This window comes from Aythya ferina (assembly GCF_964211825.1).
Source record: "Aythya ferina genome assembly, chromosome: 3".
Lineage (NCBI taxonomy): Eukaryota > Metazoa > Chordata > Aves > Anseriformes > Anatidae > Aythya > Aythya ferina.
The window spans coordinates 55,447,200-55,464,917 of record NC_140298.1 but is presented as its reverse complement, the minus strand read 5'-3'; the positions used below and the strand labels follow the sequence as shown (position 1 = coordinate 55,464,917).

General features: G+C 43.6%; 1 protein-coding gene across 2 annotated transcripts in view; it reads right to left on the bottom strand.

Moving 5' to 3' along the window:
* The window catches only part of SNX9 (sorting nexin 9), a 58,757-nt gene extending 41,557 nt beyond the window's left edge, over nucleotides 1-17,200 (bottom strand). For both annotated transcript variants that reach the window (XM_084513007.1, XM_084513008.1), the window contains exons 1-2: nucleotides 16,932-17,200; nucleotides 840-926 (exon numbers count right to left, since the gene is read on the bottom strand). In XM_084513007.1, the coding sequence (XP_084369133.1) occupies nucleotides 840-926; nucleotides 16,932-16,943 (99 nt within the window). In that variant the 5' untranslated portion in view covers nucleotides 16,944-17,200. The remainder of the gene's footprint in view (nucleotides 1-839; nucleotides 927-16,931) is intronic.
* Nucleotides 17,201-17,718: the final 518 nt, after the last annotated feature.

Sequence of the window (17,718 nt, the reverse complement as noted above, 5' to 3'; positions counted from 1 at the left end):
GTCTGTACATTTCCTATGCAACCAGATAAACAAAATCTGGCATCCAGATGAGGGGATTTTGTTTGTTTCAAAAAGAAAGCCTATTCATTGAGCCATATCACTAAAGATTCAGAAGCACAGAAGATTCAACTAACACTTCTGTTGTTCAATTGTAAGAACTATATAAAAAATATATATAATAAAAGCACGCTGACATTAATAAATCAAATAGCACTGCTCAAACATACTTTAAGAATAATTGAAATTTTCCTTGGTAGCATTACCTTAATATTTTCCCCACTCCTTCCCTGTACCTTGTGCACATTGGTTTAATTATGGAAGAATGCACAGATTTAGAAACACATATTTAGAAATTTTGTGACAAGTTCTTTAAAGAAACTTGGAATATTGAAGTCATTAATTAAAAAACGCAAAGCCTTGAAGGGAGTTGGCATGTCAGAATTATTTAAATTCAAGTGGCAAATGTGAAAGACTACATAAACAAAAAATGTGGAACACTAGGCACAAAAAAAAAAGACAACACTCAGATGTAAAGGGTATCACTATCATTAGCTCTTTCTGCTTTGGCACTCAGCTCTATTGAGCAGAATAAAAAAGCTGAGCAAAGAATTGCAAAGCATGTAGGCACAGGCTGAGAGGGCCCCTGACGTTCAGAATCCTGCTCATTGCATTTGTTTCCACAACACTGTTAGAAAATTCTTTGGTTTTAGTTTGTGTACTGCTTCTTCAGTGGAAGGTGGTCAGGGATTCACGGAGTCACCTAGCACATCTTTTCCTTCACCTGCTGAATTAGGTCAGGACAGTGCACTGAAGCCCTGTTTCCATGTCATTTTTCTTACCGGGTTGGTAATTATGATGATCTCCCCTTCACTGACGGTCAGCTCGTTGTTTCCAGGCTCAGCAGCAAAGTCATACATAACACGAGCCTAGAAGTGAAAAGAACACACCAGTGAGCCTTCCATGTTATTTAGATGATTGCACAGAAGACTCCTCGTTAAACAGCATTGTTAAATAGATGGGGAGGGGCTGGATGTACGAAGAGCAACTCAGCACAGTGGTAGCTAATATCTCTGAAATTAGAACTCCAAACTGAACACTAATGCAAACTTTACGAGACAAAAATCTCCTGCACAGCTCTTACAGATGACCACTTTTTTCCTGGAAGATTCACAATATCAAACTTGCTGTTCTCTGCCCTGTCCAAAATTGTCTGTACAGCCTTTTCCAAGGGGAAGAAGGAAAGGCATCTAACTTTAGCAAACAATCCAATTAATATTTTATCCTACGAGACACATTCCAACTCCAATTTGGGTAAAGGGGACTGTTTCATAGAGCAAGCAATTTGGACAGAGGAAATCAGAAGTGATTGCACATATGAGTAGTCACTGCTGCACACAAATAGTAATATGCACAGAGATGTTTTGAGATTCTCAGTAATCAGGAGGAACTGTGATTCTACGAAATGCACAAACAGAGCGGGCCTGTTACATACTGGCACAGGCAGGGGGGAGAAACACAAACAAAAAGAACAACTTAATTTTCAAGTATTTAGACACAAAAGTCTTTACTGTGTACTGACTCTGCAATTGCACAACATTAAAAAAAATTTATTAGACAACATTGTCAATGTTTCTGTTTAAAGAACAGAGCTGCTTTATACACAGAGTTGTGGCATGGGGTAAGATTATATTCCCAATTATCGTTTCATTGTCTTCTATTACATTACCTTCCAATCTAAAGTAGAGAAGGCTCTCGGGAATTAAAAGTGACTATTTTCTTACAAACTCTTCAAATTGACGCAGAGAGTATCTGATAAAAATCACCCATAGTTCACTCGAGCATCTTAAAGGAAGATTCATACTAGATTAAGGGTTTCGTGCTGTCTTGTTTAGTCAGGTTTAAATTTTATCTATGGTTCTTTCCTGGAAATAAAGCTCATCACACTAACAGAACTTATAAATAGAAACCTTATAATTTATATCTCAAGTTGTCAGGTCAACCAGGTGCGCCAGAAGTGATCAATACTTATTTTATGCCATTGCTGCCAATGCTGCATATCACAGAGCAGCAACCAGAAAGCTAGACGACTGGTCAGGAAGGCCAAGCTGGAAAAGTACAGGTGTTACCAGACGCTGCTAACAAACAGCTTTACTTGTGCAACTAAAGTAAGAAGCTAGAAACCCAGTAACAAGAAATAGTCTTTAGTAGCTTGAAGTTTAGGAGCTAAGTCATTTCTAAAAACAAAGTTACAAAGATTTGTGGGTGTATACCAAGGCCTCTAAAACTGGTAGCGCAATCATGGTTTTGCAGGCCCCAAATCCACAGAACAGACCACAAGGAAAGAACCCCCCTCCCCACCAGCTCATATAGGATTATGAGCAGCAGAAAGCTTATTTCAGGAAAGACATCCATTTCCCTAGCACATCTGGGAAGAAGCAAGACTATGCCCTCACCTCCATCACCACGACATGTGGTTTAGTTACCTCAGCTCCTACACAAGCTGGATTTATTAATTTATTTTACCAGCAGGAAATAAGCCAAAAAGAAACACCACCACCACCAAGTTTATGACAGCATTACTGACAGCGTCAGACACTGCCCACAGCAATGAGGGCCTTCTTGCACTTGGAGGTCAGGGGAAGAAAAAAAAAGTGAAACAAATCATTTTTGCCATAAATATCACAGTAAAATCATTATTTCCTGTTAAAAGCAAACTATATAATAGGGAAAAAAAAAAAAAAAAGAGATACCAGAAGACAGACATTCATCAAGCCTCAAAACTGGAGGTGTTACAATCCCCCTCCAGGCATCCCTTCTGACATAAAACCAGAAAAAACACAGCTTCCTTTCCCCACGTCTTAATTTCATAAGTCTCATGGGGAAATATTTCTGTCTGGTCAAGATACTTCACTTCAGTGTAAATAAAAACAAAAGAGGAAAAAGCACATCCTGTAGCTCAGCTGACAAAGCAAATCAGGAGCGATGCACACAAGTCAAGCACTGGGTCCTTTCTACTAGAGAAGCACAACATTTCAGAAAATTGTGTGTCCTAAGCACATTTAGTGCTTCCTATCATTATCCTTCTTCCTTTGGAAAGGAGGCTTTCAGCACTTTCGGATTATGCCATGCAAAACCACGATGAACAGGAGAAAACTGTTCTGGATCACAGCACTGCTTTCCTCCCAGCAGAAAATCAGGCTTCCCTGCAGATGGACAAACAACCCTTCTCACTCTCCTCAAAGCAGTAACATTGAAGATAAGAAACACACTTTCTGAACTGCAGGAACAATTTAGGTAGGGCTGTAAGAAGCACCATTCACCAGCCCTCTCCCCTCAGCATTAAGTCGCAAAGGTGTTGAACATGTCATTTTTGCAGCAGGTTACCCATATATACCCCATTATACAACCTGAACACAGCTCGGGCATCTGGCCCGTGGGGCAAGCAGCCTTCTTCACATCCCTCAAGCAGTACAAGACAGTAGCAAGTTGAGGCTTCGTTCACAGAAACAGGAGTTCACCAGGACATGCCCAGATTTTTAGTCTTCAGGAGAAGTGGCTCAACACCCTACAGTAATGACCAGACTGAAAAGCTTGAATATTTGTGTCTAATAACTTAGACATCAGGTGCAAATATTTCATTCTCCAAGGAGATTAAGTTATTCAGAGAAATCTGGAAGTATTCAGCACACATGGAAGGAGAGACCATGAGAGAGGCATAGAATTTAATAAAACCCTTGTGCCACATCTACCAATTCACCTGCTCCAGATTCCGATTTCAGAAGTTGTTAAAAGAGAAATAGCAAAAGGGAAGAAAGTACAAACTCAGTTTTTGCCTTCCTGCATTTTGACAAATTCAAGAAAGGATTCATAGCCATACAAAACTGGATTATTATAAAAATTATAATGGGTTGAGTTTATAAGTGACTCGCTCCATCTAACAAGTGCATTGTTAGCAGTGGAAAAAGCCCTTCCTCTGGCATTTCCTTGCAGTGAGGCAGCAGCCCCACACCTATCTGATTTTTTGACAATCAGTTCCAAAACATGAAAGAGGAAAATGGTGTGGTTTGGCAATAACCCATTTCCTACTTACTAGCCGCAGATATTGCATCCAAGCAGTATTTGTAGCTTAGAGTGGGGTTATTGCAAAATAGCATAAGTGTATGGGGAGAAGAAAGCATTTAACCAGAAAAAGATTTTAGCTCCTGGGTACCGCAATATATACATTGGATATTGTTTAGAGACATTTTGAATGCCGATAAAATGGGAACTGCTGAAACAGCAAAGACAATCCCAAATAATACAGAAGGACCACTAATGTACAATCATAACTTTGTGTTAAATTATTGCCAGCTTTTTAAAGTTACAGTAACAATGTCTAAGCATTATTAGCACTAATAGTGTCCAAACCACAAAGCTTCTTCCTATTGAAAAGCAGGACCTGGACTAGTCAAAGCGCTGTCCCTCTGCAAGTGTGGAGTTGTATCCATTATTTACATCTGTCGGACTTGCACACCTTCTGCTCCTCCCACCCCCTTGCTTTCCAAGAGAAAAAAAATAACCACGACCACTTGCCAACTGATTTCTGCAAACAGACATAAGGCTAGGAAACTGCAGCTGGCAGCCTGTCAGGATGCTTAGCATCAATTACGGGGGAATTTGGCTCCAAGATACATTAAGATGAAATTCTAACAAAGGAGCGCGTTATCACTGCCCTATGTGAGTTTGAGATCTCCACAGGCATCCCAGTGAACCAGCACCTTGGAGGAGGAGTGGGAACAGTTGCTCCTATTTCTCCTAAGAGGAAGCTTTCTGCCTTTTCTAAGGTGCATCAGCAGTGAGAAGAGCTCAGGCAGAAGAGCGGCTTACCCCCAGGTCTGACAATCCTGATGCGCACAGGCACAGTCCGCCAGCAGCACAAGTTTGAGAACAGCATCAAAACTGGAGCACGTCAGTGATACCCACCCAAAATTTGAACTAATCTTTGAAAACAGTTTCCCCACGGATAGGATTTCATTCTATTAGGAGGAGATCTTGTTATGCTAGTCATGGTTTTCAGCCACGTGTTAATGTTTAAGAAACTCACACCACAAGATGACATCTTCTCTAGGATAGCTGGCAGCAGCACACAGTGCAACGAAAATATCCATAAAAGGTTCAAAGCATGAAATTCCTCTAATAAACGCATGCCTTCCTTTTAGCAGATAGCACATGATTCGGAGCTTCAGCCATTCGGTATTGCACTTCTCAAGGGACAGGGATTCACAAGTTCAGCCTGCTGGGTGCCACTTGTCTTAAAGCCTCACAGTAGCAATGGGAGCAATAGGTTTCAGTTTCATGCTTGCTCTCCAGTGTTGTGTCCTACTTTCTATGCTGCTGGTAGCAGCAGTTCCCAGATTCATAGAAAAATTCCCTATTTCTTTTCTGGAAAGTAACTGGGGCAGATATATCTTTTCAAAGAAATCTGCAACCCACTAGAGAAGCAGAAATCATGAATTGGGAAGCCCAGCAAAATGTCTTCAAAAAAGCATTGACTTTTTTTTTTTTTGAGCTAGGACTCTTCTTCTCAACTAAACTCCTTAAATTTTAAATAACCATGATAGTGGGCAGACTTGAAGCACAGAAGATCCAATAAACTGGCTCCTTCTCTTTCCTATGCTTCTTCATTTCCAATCCTTCTCTAGAATTTCTCGCATCAAACTTGCAAAAAGACGAAGACTACTCCTGATTCAGCAGCTGTAAGCAGTAACTCATTTATTCAGTTGCACAGAAAGATTAATATAAATCTCAGATTTAAGAATTGAGATCAGATATAAAGCTTAACTAGATATTAGCATACAGAAAGCCTTTTTAATAAATATGTTGGCAAGTAGCAGATTAGTTTTATTACTAATTTAAGCAAAACGCTTTAAAAATCCCAAACCAGCTGAAAGTAAAAGGTATGTTTTCAGAATTGCTTTTCCCATCAATGCTGTTTCTAGAAAAAAAAAAAAGCTTCATGTCCAGGTGGAGGCTGGTGATGAGTAGTGTCCCTCAGGGGTCCATCTTGGGACTGGTGCTGTTTGATGTCTTCAGCAGTGACATGCACAATGGGATCGAGTGCACCCTCGGCAAGTCTGCAGATGACACCAAGCTGAGGGGTGCAGTCAGTACAGCAGAAGGAAGGGATGACATCCAAAGGGACCTGGACAAGCTTGAGAAATGGGCCCACGTGAACCTAATGAGGTTCAGCAGGTGAAGAATTAAAACAACTAGTGTCCGAAGAGCTCAGGAACAAGAAAAATGCTTTAGGAACATGAAGTAGGAGATGTCCCTTTTTCCCACCTCAGTGTACTTCCAACAGTGGCTATCGTTTAGCTGTATTTAACCTTCTCCCCCCTTTTCTTTCCCTAAAACCCAGGCTCACCCAAAAGCCCCCGAGTACTCCAGGACCGAGCAGTTTGTTACTGCAGCAACTGCAACACCTGGCACCATGATTTAACAAAATTGCCTCTTCATGGTGGTCCATCCATCACAATTGTATCAGACTGCTGGGTTAAGTGGATATTTGGACAGCCTAAGCAGAAACCTCAAATGGCTCTGAAAGTGCTTATGCCTCTCAGCCTGGAAAGGTAGCTACTCTCTGTCTTGGCTACAGGAGAGAAAATAAAAGATTAGGATCATTTTAACATGTAAACTAATACAGAGACTGAGAAAATGCGTATTGCTTGTGTAATATGAGGCATCGCTGTTCTTGTAGGTGTGCTCACCACTTACCCAGGCTGAAGAAACTAAACTACCTACTAAACTTCAAATTTGTTTCATACTATAATTTTATTAAAGAGCAACTAAAAGCTAAAATTCACTTGTTCAATAAAAAGCTCCCTTGAGCACTACAATTCTTTACTCACACAATTGGCTTTTTGCTTTCAACAACATCAGAATTAAAACAAACTCATCCAAAAAGTGAAACATCGTTTAGTGAAGAGCTCCACTTCTGGACCAGCAGGGATCACAGCCTTCTGCTATCGTTACCCTAAGTCCCCTCAGCAGCTGCAGGATCCTCCCATTACTCTGCAAATCCAGACTGAAAAGTGTTCTCTCGGCCTGCTGGCTCGCTTTCTTCTGAGCAATTTTTCAACTCTGAAATAGTCCAGTAGCCCGCAGCTAGTCATTTGGAGGTAACAACGCTGACTATAATCACATTAGGAGCAAATTAAACACAGATAAAAAGCAAAGAAACGAGGACTTGCATCATTTCATCCTGCTAATAAAACATGCTTGCAGACAGAGGAGAGGGCAGGGAACTCTGCTTTGCCCTCAGAAGCTGCACGTGCCTCCAGGACTTCAGGCAGATACGTAATTAAATAATGGCACTGGATTAAAAGACCTACCTCGTAATCCAAGGGAAAGGTTAACAGAGCATAAAGCGGTTCCAAAAGGTACAAGGTGCAAAGTTTGAAGTGTTTATGATGTAAGGGACAGTACTGAAATACTTCATTCCCACCAAAATGCACCTGGCTTAAACCAACAACTCTTTAGGATTAGAATAAAGGCTCGATATGCATACCTTACAGCCACTTCTTGATGTTCTTCTGTGAGAAACAAATGACTAGGCAAGATTACAAGTGCTAGAAAGACTTGAAAAACATTTTCTTTAGTCTTAAGGACAACAGCTTATTAACCTTCTTCAGCAACTCATGCCTTCCTTGCGTGAGGACAGACTGGCTCTTCAGACCCAAGGAAGAGCGAGCTCCTAAAGAGGGCTCTTTGCTTGCTGTATGAACCTCCCCAGGCACACCCACGGCTGATAACCCCTGGAAGCTCCTCGTGGCTCTTGGCACGGGTTCTTTCCAAGGAAAACTGATTATTTACATCCAAGGGCATTTCCCAATGAGAAAAACAAGGCAGAGAGACCACTTAACTCCTTGCAGTGAGCACTAGTTCTGTGAAAGGACCAAGCTAAGTGCATGCAGCTTTGGCAGAGCCAAAATTTAGGGATGCCATGGCTGAGCTTGGAAGGCCAGGAGGGCGAGGGACCCGAGGAGCCCCTCCAAATACTCCAAGCAGCTCTCAGAGAGAGGGGAAGACAGGCATTCAGTTAAATGAGTCCTGCTTGCTTCTGGTTACATACCTCACTCTTGATGTACAGACCCTGGACTTCTTTATGGCTGTTTACCCATGAGCAAACATCGGCACACCCGGCGCCAACACGACCAGGCTGCTGGCCAGCACGACAGGCAGTGCTCCCGCTGAGAGCTCAGGTGGATTCCTACACCTCAGGGATCCCACTGCTCAGCCCAAGCATCTGGGGCTAAAAGCTTCTGAGGCACTGTAAGGACTTAAAGGTATCAGACTAAAGATCTCCGAACAAGTGTTGGAATGTAAGACTTGAAGATTTTAAGATCTGCTGAAGGGAATTATAGCTCCTTTCCCCGCAGCTGGCAACACAGGTGGGTAGAAAACCACTGCCACGAGCAGCAATAATGCAAAACACAGCGGGTTTTATTTGCACGCTCGTGACCAAGCTTCAGGATTTTCAAGCTTGTGGATCGCTTACAAGCAGCTCAGTAGTTTTAAAAGCAGCATTAAGATGGGGTACTTGCAAAAGAGCCACCATGCACTTTGAAGTTTTAACCACAAAATTCCTTTAAAAGGAGCTCTCAGTTACCTTTTGCAGTGCCCATACTGATGTACTGATGGGGCACTGGGGAACCAGACAGCAGGATCTGCACGCACCCGGGCAGCACAGATGCAAGGGAAACGCAAGTGCAGAAATACATGAATCACACCCATGTGATTTACAGATGTTTTCAAATACTGACTTAGGTACTCCTGTTCAGCACACCCGAGCCTTCTATTGGGTTAAGCACTTGAACAAGGACAAAAAAAACACACTAGTTTAAAACATTAGTTACAAGCCAGTTATCAAGTAACAATGCATTGCAATACTTTAACCACGAGTGAGGAGCTCCAACTCTGTCAGAAGACATTTCTCAAAACCAATTCCGTGCCCTGTTCCACATGCCCACACTGCCTCGTCTTCTCCTTTCTGAATACAGATCTGTAACAGGTCCCCAACTAAACAACTGCCAATCTGAGAAGATTAATGCCATTTACACCAGCACGCTCAACCAGACTGAGTGCAGCACGGCTTTGTTTCACGGATGTTAGGCAGGATACATTTATCTCAAGGGTGATTACAATCTCTGCCCAGATTCAATCACTACCCTGTCTCTTGCAGCTGTTTGCTGACCCAAAGTTTAACTGTGTATTTCAGGAGCCTGCCATGGTGACTCCTGGTGTTAGTCTGAGACCGTGGAAGTCGGCATTAAACCCTCGCCACCCCATCCCTGAAGAACAAAGCTAGGAAGAGGCAAAGGTTTTGAGGAGAAGCCTGCAGCATTCACAAGTAAATCTGTCACGTCCTGACCTACTCATGAAGACAGCCTGTTGTCACACAAGAGTGCTTCCTCTGTGAGGGGAGATTATAGAACTGTAATTATCCCAATAATTAGAGAGACACAAAGTTTCACCAAGGCAGGCTAATGAACTCCAAGCCTTTGCAGACTCACCACACTATTACAGGTCGTGCATCTCCATGCACCAGCTGCACAGGCCAACCTAGATGCGAATGAAGAACTTGCAGAGCACCCAACCTGCATGCTAAAATGATGCTACTCCAAATACAACTCGACTTCCAGGTAAATCACAGAATGGAACAGCCTTACAACTCCAAAAGGCCAGACACTGATAACACCAACTGGGAAACCAGTGCTCGGGAATATTCTAGCTGAAGACATCCGAGAAAAAAAGTTAAAATGCAGCAAAGCAGATCCTCAGCATGGAAGTTCTGCTAAATTAATTCAGTAACCAACATTAATCAAGACACTACATGTTGTGTGATCTCTTAGCCCTTCAAGAAGCAAAAAAAGCAAAAAATAAATAAAATCGGGTTTTATGGGTTCTAACATACCCCCAGCTTATGGCTATTTTAGGCTTTTCTGTTGACACTGCAGAAAAGCCCAGGAGTTACGAACCTGTCACCTTCAGCAGCAGCTCACGTGCGCAGAGCTCAGTCACCAGGCCCAGCTGGAGAACAGCCAGTGCTGAAAGCAGACATTGCTCACCTACTTCATTCCATTATCTAGGAATGGATTTGAAGTGGACACCCCAGAAACTCTGTGTCTGTCACTGTACAGGTTACTGGTAAAAGAAATGAAAAAAGGTCAGAAAAGAAAGCTTAAACTGCTCCTTCCTTACAAGTTTCTAGAAAACCTGGAAGCTTGACAGAAGGTGGCAGAGCTGTTGATAGAGCAGTTACAATTCCGCTCCTGTACACAAATTTCCAGAAATCTGGTCTAGGTATCTGCAGTGAGAAAGATGCTTCATTTCGTGTTCCATTTCCAGAAGACAAATACAAGGCTGTTAAGGGAGGAAGTGACAGTACTGCTAAAAGAATTGTGTCGCTAAAAAAAAAAAAAAAAAAAAAAGAAAAATGATGCTTAATCCAGCAGAAGAGACAAAACATGTAAGCTTAATTCTCAGATCCGATTCTGATCAAGCTCTGGGACAAAATGAATTGCCTCATCAGTCATGGCCCCAGCGCTGCAGAAAGGTTGATTGTGCGGGCTCTTCGTGGAATGCCAGAGCCGGCAGAGACAACAAATGTGATGGTCTCATCGCCTGCCTGTGTGACAAAGGGGAAAAACTCTCATACAGAAGAGAGAACCAGACATCCTAAGAGAATTTTTATAGCTTTTTTTTTTTTTTACTTGAAAATTAGCCATTTTTATCTATCAGCCAGGAAATCAAACATTTCGTTTGAGTTTAACTAGAACGAAGAGGCCAGGCTATTTTTGCTCTGAACATTGCGAACTGCAGTCTCTAAGTGCTGGGAAAAGGAGAGCAAGTTCAAAACCTGCTGTGTATAAACAGAGATACCGCGCGAAGGCACAAAATACAAGCACAACAGTTCCTTCGCCAAGGAGGCGCAGATGGCAAGTCAGAGCAGAAGTCAGCAACCCAGAGATAAGTCGGGAGAAAACACCCATCACCAGGCTGCAAAAGTCCCACATTTTACAAGAGAGGGGCCTGAATGATTTCACCCGGGCAAGTCCCGTTGCAGAAACCCCAGGTCAGGCACCGCTGCCCATCCCCACCAGCAGCTGTTTTGCTCAGACTCCCCTGGGACCTGCCCTAAGGTGCAGGGCCCAGCATCTCCCTGCGGCCCCCTCCTCCTTCCAGCCGCATTTTGCATACTGGAAAACCCTCCTGTAAAGCAGCTGCTTTTATTGGCAGGGGAAGCTCTGCCCTTTGCCTCCTTCTGAAGAGCTGCTCTGAAATACAGGAGGAAAATAGAAGTTTCACTAACCAACTTAGCAAAACAAAACCTCTGCTCACAGAAGCACTGCTCTGACCTGCGAGGAGCACACACCCTCTTACGAGCAGTGCCCAGGACTGCTCGTGTGACCTTCACGCCACGCAAAGTCCTGAAGGTCCCCTCTTGGCCGCCGAACAGCTGGAGCAGCCTGCACGAAGGCAACTCCCTACAAGAAAATTTGTGCCTCGTGCCCTTTTCCTCTTACTGTTTTGGAAAAAATAAGGCTCAGAGCTCCGATTCAATTTTCCAGTGAGCAGGATGCTGAGATCTTTCTCCTCAGTAGCACTTGAGCTTTGCTTGTTGAGTTACTACAAGAACGCCTCACTATTTGAACTCTGTTACTTGGGAAGCTCCTTTTTCATCGCAAATTGCTGAGAAAGCTGGAATACATCTAAAGAAGGTAAAAGCACAAGCTTTGATTTTTGCCCCTTTGAGAAAAGTTGAAAGAGAAGGTAAAAGACCTTCTAATTGCAAAACGTGCTTTGACATAGAAAATTCGCAGCTTTAAATGCAGATCACTGCAATGATTATTCACTTTAACGTTTAGATATCCAGGATTATTTAATCTGTTTTACTGCAGTGCTGGCTGAAACAAATCACTCCCACTATTTTACAGGCTCTGCTACCTGCTTTTGCAATCTTTTGCAAGCCTGCTTCCAACAGCAATGTTGCAATTGAGGGTAAATACAATATAGGACGGAAGTGATATCCTTAAAACAGCAAAATTCCCATATACGTTCCCTTTGCCTCTCTGTAAACTTTGATTTTTGAAATTTGCCAGATACCCTAATCAAATAAGGAAGTTTTCATAGACAGAAGAATGTGCGGATGTTCTAATTTAAGCAGATTTTCAAAGACTTTAAAAACAAAGGTTTAAAAACAAAGAGATGACAGCTCCCAAAGAAAAACGTTGAAACAATGGAGTCAAATAAACTTTATCACCAAGCCCCAGTTAACTTTAAGGACTTATTGCTCAAACATTACTGGTACATGGAAAAATTCGACCAGCGTGAAAATCTGAATCACTGAGCATATAAACCAGATCAACCATGAAACACGATAGCATCTGATACCAGATTTCCTCCTCCTTCACTACTGTAATCATACTCTAAAGTGACGACCTCTGGTAATGAGCCTCTGATGACTCAATGCCCAGGTGCTTAAAATAACTTTGAAAAATTGAGTCAGAGGAATCATTACCCAAGCATAGCATCATACAGAGCCCCATCAACTCGCCAGCTTCCTAGCCCAACAGCCGGCTGTCAAACAAGAAGCCTTGCACTAATAATTGCTGGGATGTAAAGTAACCCACTTATCACTGAACTTTTAAAAGATCAGAAGGCCAAAGGCAAAAGAACAGAAAAATTGCATCTTAAAATGTCTTAGTGTCAGTTCTTGTGTGATTGACCTCATCCTAACACCTCACTATATCAACAGATCAGGTATTTAAAGTAAATTTGCATTACCAAGCATTTTCACCCACTCTCATACTCTCATTGCCCCTAAAAAAAAAAAAATGAAATATTTTTATACCTATTTAATTATAGCTTAGCAGAAAAAAACAACAAAACCCACAACTTCTAATGTGAGTAAGACCATTAAACTGAAATGACTATTTAACCTAATCAGTTTTGTTCCGTCACAGCCCACACTTGTAAATGCACAGAATGAAATTGCAGTTGATCAAGTCTTACTTTGCTGAATTTGAGCAGTGGAACATGCTGGCTAGGGTAGGAAGTGATCTGCGCAGTTTAAGTTCTTTCCAACTCACAGATAGCGTTAAGATTGATTAACTGAACATTTTCCCAAAATACAGTTTCCTAGGAGAGACTTACTGCTGTCAAAGTTACGACAACACAGAAGGCAGACTTGCACAGCACAAAGTTTGGGTATTTTGGAGCACTGGGCGCAGAGGGATATTTCACTTCCCAGCTGCAAATCAGAACAAAGAATTGTTTCTGCCTGATTCATAAAGTAAACAAACAGACAGCTTCACTACAGCACAAATGAAAATGTGAGGCTTCTTTTGGTGAGCCTCACATGAGTACAGAATGGAAAAATTAAAGATAACCCTTCCTATTACTGAAGTCTAAAATACTGATATTTATTTCTATCTGAAATTCTCATATGTAAAGTGAGCTCCCCTCAAGACAATTAGAAGAACCATGCTAAATTCAAGTATACCTGGTTAATGACATTCACAAAAGCTATTCCAAGGTCAGTAGATGGACAAAAAGCCTTAAACAACAAAATATTATGTATTAAAAAAATGCTAAGCTACATCTTCTTTTAAGAACAGAATATCCCGCTTAATAGCTTTCACCTCAAGAGATTTCTTCCCACGAAAAAGGGCCCAGTCCTATAACCAGAACCAGACAAAACTGAGTTCCTGAAGTACAGACCACTGAACAGCCAAGAGCATCATGGTGGGATACAGGTGTATTGCTCCAGGTGAAATGGCAATCTTATGGAAGCAATGTCACCTGCTTCGACAGCACAACTCCTAGAAATTAGAGGTTATCAGCTCCTATTTCATCTCCAGCTTTGAGATTAAACCTCTTACTGCACGTTAATTAGTGGCACAGGTTCCAGAAGAGCTGTCCTGACCACCAAAGTGCACTCACCTGCCAGCTTCCTTTGATACCTGTGCCCGCTCCTGAAACGCCAGCCTCTCAAAGGGCAAAACTTCGGCCTTATCAAGAAATGGACTTGCCTGCACTTTTAAACAAATGCCTCTAAAAATAGACCAAGGTAGGGAGCATGTTATTTAAAAGTCAGCAGAATGCTTCCTGAGATTTCTAGCTCTCCCTATGCAATGAATCTCAAAACCAAAAGAAAGGACGTGAGTAAGAGTTGGGACTTTGCTAATTCTGCTGGGGAAAGAGGAAAGTCCAGGGAAGGCAAGAAGGAAAACAGAAGCATTCAGAACGCAACTTCTCCAAGCAAATATCAGAGAAACACATTTACGGTATTGCATTTTCATTGTGACTGAGTTTTGAAAAAGGTTTCAGCTTCATTACATACTTTAAAGCTCAGAAACTTTTCACCTTTCAATTACACAGTTAAAAGTAAGGAATTTGTAAGCTCAGCTCCATTTCTGACAGAAGCATCCAAAATAACACATGCAACTTGATGCATCAGTTCTTAAGCATGGATATGAAATGGCCTACCTCTAAAGTCAGGTTCAGTTACATTACTGTAAAACTGTGGAAGTTAGGATCTCCTAAACAATCCCTTTTTTTCTTTAAACACGCTTCAGCTTTTAGAGCATGTGACCTTGTGAAAGACTTTAGGGAATCAGAAAGGCCACTGCCAAGTAAGTTACAGTAAGGCTCCAGCTGATGTAAGAACTGCCACGAGAAGCCCCAGATCCTCTGTTTCTTACTTTCCAGCTATACTTGCAGCCTTCGCCATGAAAATCTGCCCCGCTCCACACATACCTTACACCACCAAACCTTTTAATCAGCTCTGAGCAAACTTTTAGCTACTTTACTTGCTGGAACTGGATGAAACTGTCTCGCTGCTCTCCTTCAGGTAATCTTTTGCTGTTTTAGCAACTTATAACAGCTCGAGGACAGGCCTGACAAGTCACCTTGCTGGAGTCACCTCCTGCACAGAGAGCACGGGACTAGTGCAGGGAAGGACAAGGAGCTGTGGGGACTGCTGGGTCAGCTCACAGCAGCAACAACCTCTACGGCCTTCAGAGGACGTGGGGCCTACGACCCTTCCTCGCACAGGGAAGGAGCAGGAGACAAGGAGATTAAATCACATCAGTGTTTCAGTTCCTAGAGTACATCAGACTGGAGCACTCTAGGAACTCAACTGACATAGTTTATCAAGGAGAGAGGCAAGAAAACTAGCTGGAGTTTACAAACAAGTTACGAAAGAAACCCCCAGTTTCTCCTTGCCCATCCCCAGAAACGCCAACACTGATAAGAGACTTTGTAAACCAAGCAGGCATAAATAAAAATGGATAAAACTGGAAACAGAAGCTAGGCAGGTTTAGCTTCAAAACAAGCAGTGTCAACAGCAAGAGCGTTGATGGTTTAAAAAAAAAAAAAAAAAAAAAAAGGGCTGGACTTTACAGCACGGGAAGCGTTCAAATTAAGACTAAATTCTCCCCCTCCTTCTTAGAAAGTATATTCTAGTTTAAACAGGAATTAATTCAGGAAGCACTAATAGCCTCTGCAGTCTGATTGTTGGTTATCCCTACAAGCTAATATAGTTTTTAATGCTGGTAAAAGTTTCAGAAACTCAGACTCCAGGTGACTAGTTACAATTTAACGTTGTTAACATTTCCTTGTGCATTTCCAATAAGCTTTTTCTTTTAAATTCCAAAGATATTTTGGAAGGAGAGCAAGTAGAAGGTGGCAAGTTTGTTTACAATTTAAAAAGCAAAACTTAATTTCCAAGTGAAATGGTAACTTGTTACTTGGCAGAGTTTCTAAAGGCTATTCATTGAGCCAGTCACCCCCTTACACTGCTGCAAAAATGTATCCTTTATTATAGCTGACATTCCAATAAATTCAGCAAAGTAAAACCCACAGCAGCTGAGAGGGATCTAAGTCATGGGTGAAGCCTGCAGAAAATAAAGCAAGCTTCTCTCCAGCAATGCTCTCAGTTACCAGTGTATCAACATTAAAAAAAATACCAAGTCTTGACTATCACTTCCCAATTTTAACAAGCAAGCTCAAGTAAATTGCTGTAACTTGCAAAACGTGGAACGAAAAAGCCTCGCACCACCCGATTTCCATACAGCCCCGGTTCATAAGTAAGAAATGACGCACCTTTTATTGCGAGGCCGTAAAGACCACAAGAATTTATTCCGTGAAAAGCAAAGCGAAAGCTTTCAAATATCAGGGCAAAACGGCTTCGTGTGATCCCGTGAGGATGCAGCACCTCAGAGCCAGGTGAAAGAACTGTGAGCCGTTTTAGCACCGTGTCTGCTCACGGTGCTGTGTGTTTTATATATATATATATATATATATATATATCAGGGTGCTGTGTGTTACATATATATATATTGCTGGGTGTTTTGGTGCTACCTGCTGTAGGTAGGTTAAGGGTGTTTACGTGTTATTCACGCTCACATCCCACAAGTCAGTGGATATTACCAATGATAGAACTCTAAGAATATCCTAAACAAACACATGAACGATATCTTAGAGCCTGTGTAAAACAAGAATTGCGCTGTATTAATACTTTTTTTAAATTAACTGCGTGATTTTGAGCCCAGACCAGCTTCTGCACATCTGAAAGTTCACCAAAACACACCCAGCCATCTACTCAGACGGCCAGACACAGCATAAAGAGTGCGCTGTGTGGGACCCGAGTCCGTGCGGGCAGGGACCCGGCCGAACCCCCAAACCCCGCCGCACACCCAGGGCTCTTTCAGCAGCACCCCCGCAGCTCCCTCCCCGGCCCGGGCAGCGACCGAGCCGCGCAGCCCCTCCACGGGCCAGCCCCGCGGCCTACCCCAGGCCTCTCCCCGGACAGCGCCGCCCGGCCGCGGCCGCCACCCCCCGCCCGCCGCCCCTCACGGCCCCCCCTTCCCGCGCCGGGTCCCGCTCACCTTGGTGGCCATGGCCGCCGCTCCCCCGTCGCCGCCGCGGCCCGCGGCTGCTCCCCTCGCCTCGCCTCCCCTCAGCCTCGCCCGGCGTGTCCGGCCCGCCCGCCGCTGGGCCGCGCAGGCGGCTCCTCCTCGGCGTCCCCCAGCAGCAGCCGCCGCCGCCTGGGGGCCGCAGGGCGGCGGAGCAGCCGGCCCCGGCGCTGGGCGAGGCGGGGGCTGTGCCCGGCCTGGCCCCGCAGGGAGCCGCCCCGGCGCCGGGAGGGGAGGGGAGGGCTCCCGGGATGCCGCCCCCTCGGCCGGGGGAGGCAGGCTTTGGCCGTTTCTGTGGGATTTGGCCTCAAAGCCCGGTGGCGCTCCGGCCGTCAGGGGCCGCGGGAAGCTCCTGACCGTGGGGTCGTCGTGCCTCGGTGGCTTCTGAGTAAAAATGTCGAAGAATAAAAAAATTTTCGGAATCACAGAATTTCTAGGTTGGAAGAGACCTCAAGATCATCGAGTCCAACCTCTAACCTAATGCTAGCAGTCCCCACTAAACCATATCCCTAAGCTCTACATCTAAACGTCTTTTAAAGACCTCCAGGGATGGTGACTCCACCACTTCCCTGGGCAGCCCCTTCCAATGCCTAACAACCCTTTCGGTAAAGAAGTTCTTCCTAACATCCAACCTAAAACTCCCCTGGCGAAGCATCAGTGAGGACAGTGACTGTCCCTCTGCAGCTGTCACCAAGAGGTGCTTCACCCAGGACCCCCAGTGTGGCCGGGCCTTGGTGTGCGGCAGCTGCTGGCAGTGGAA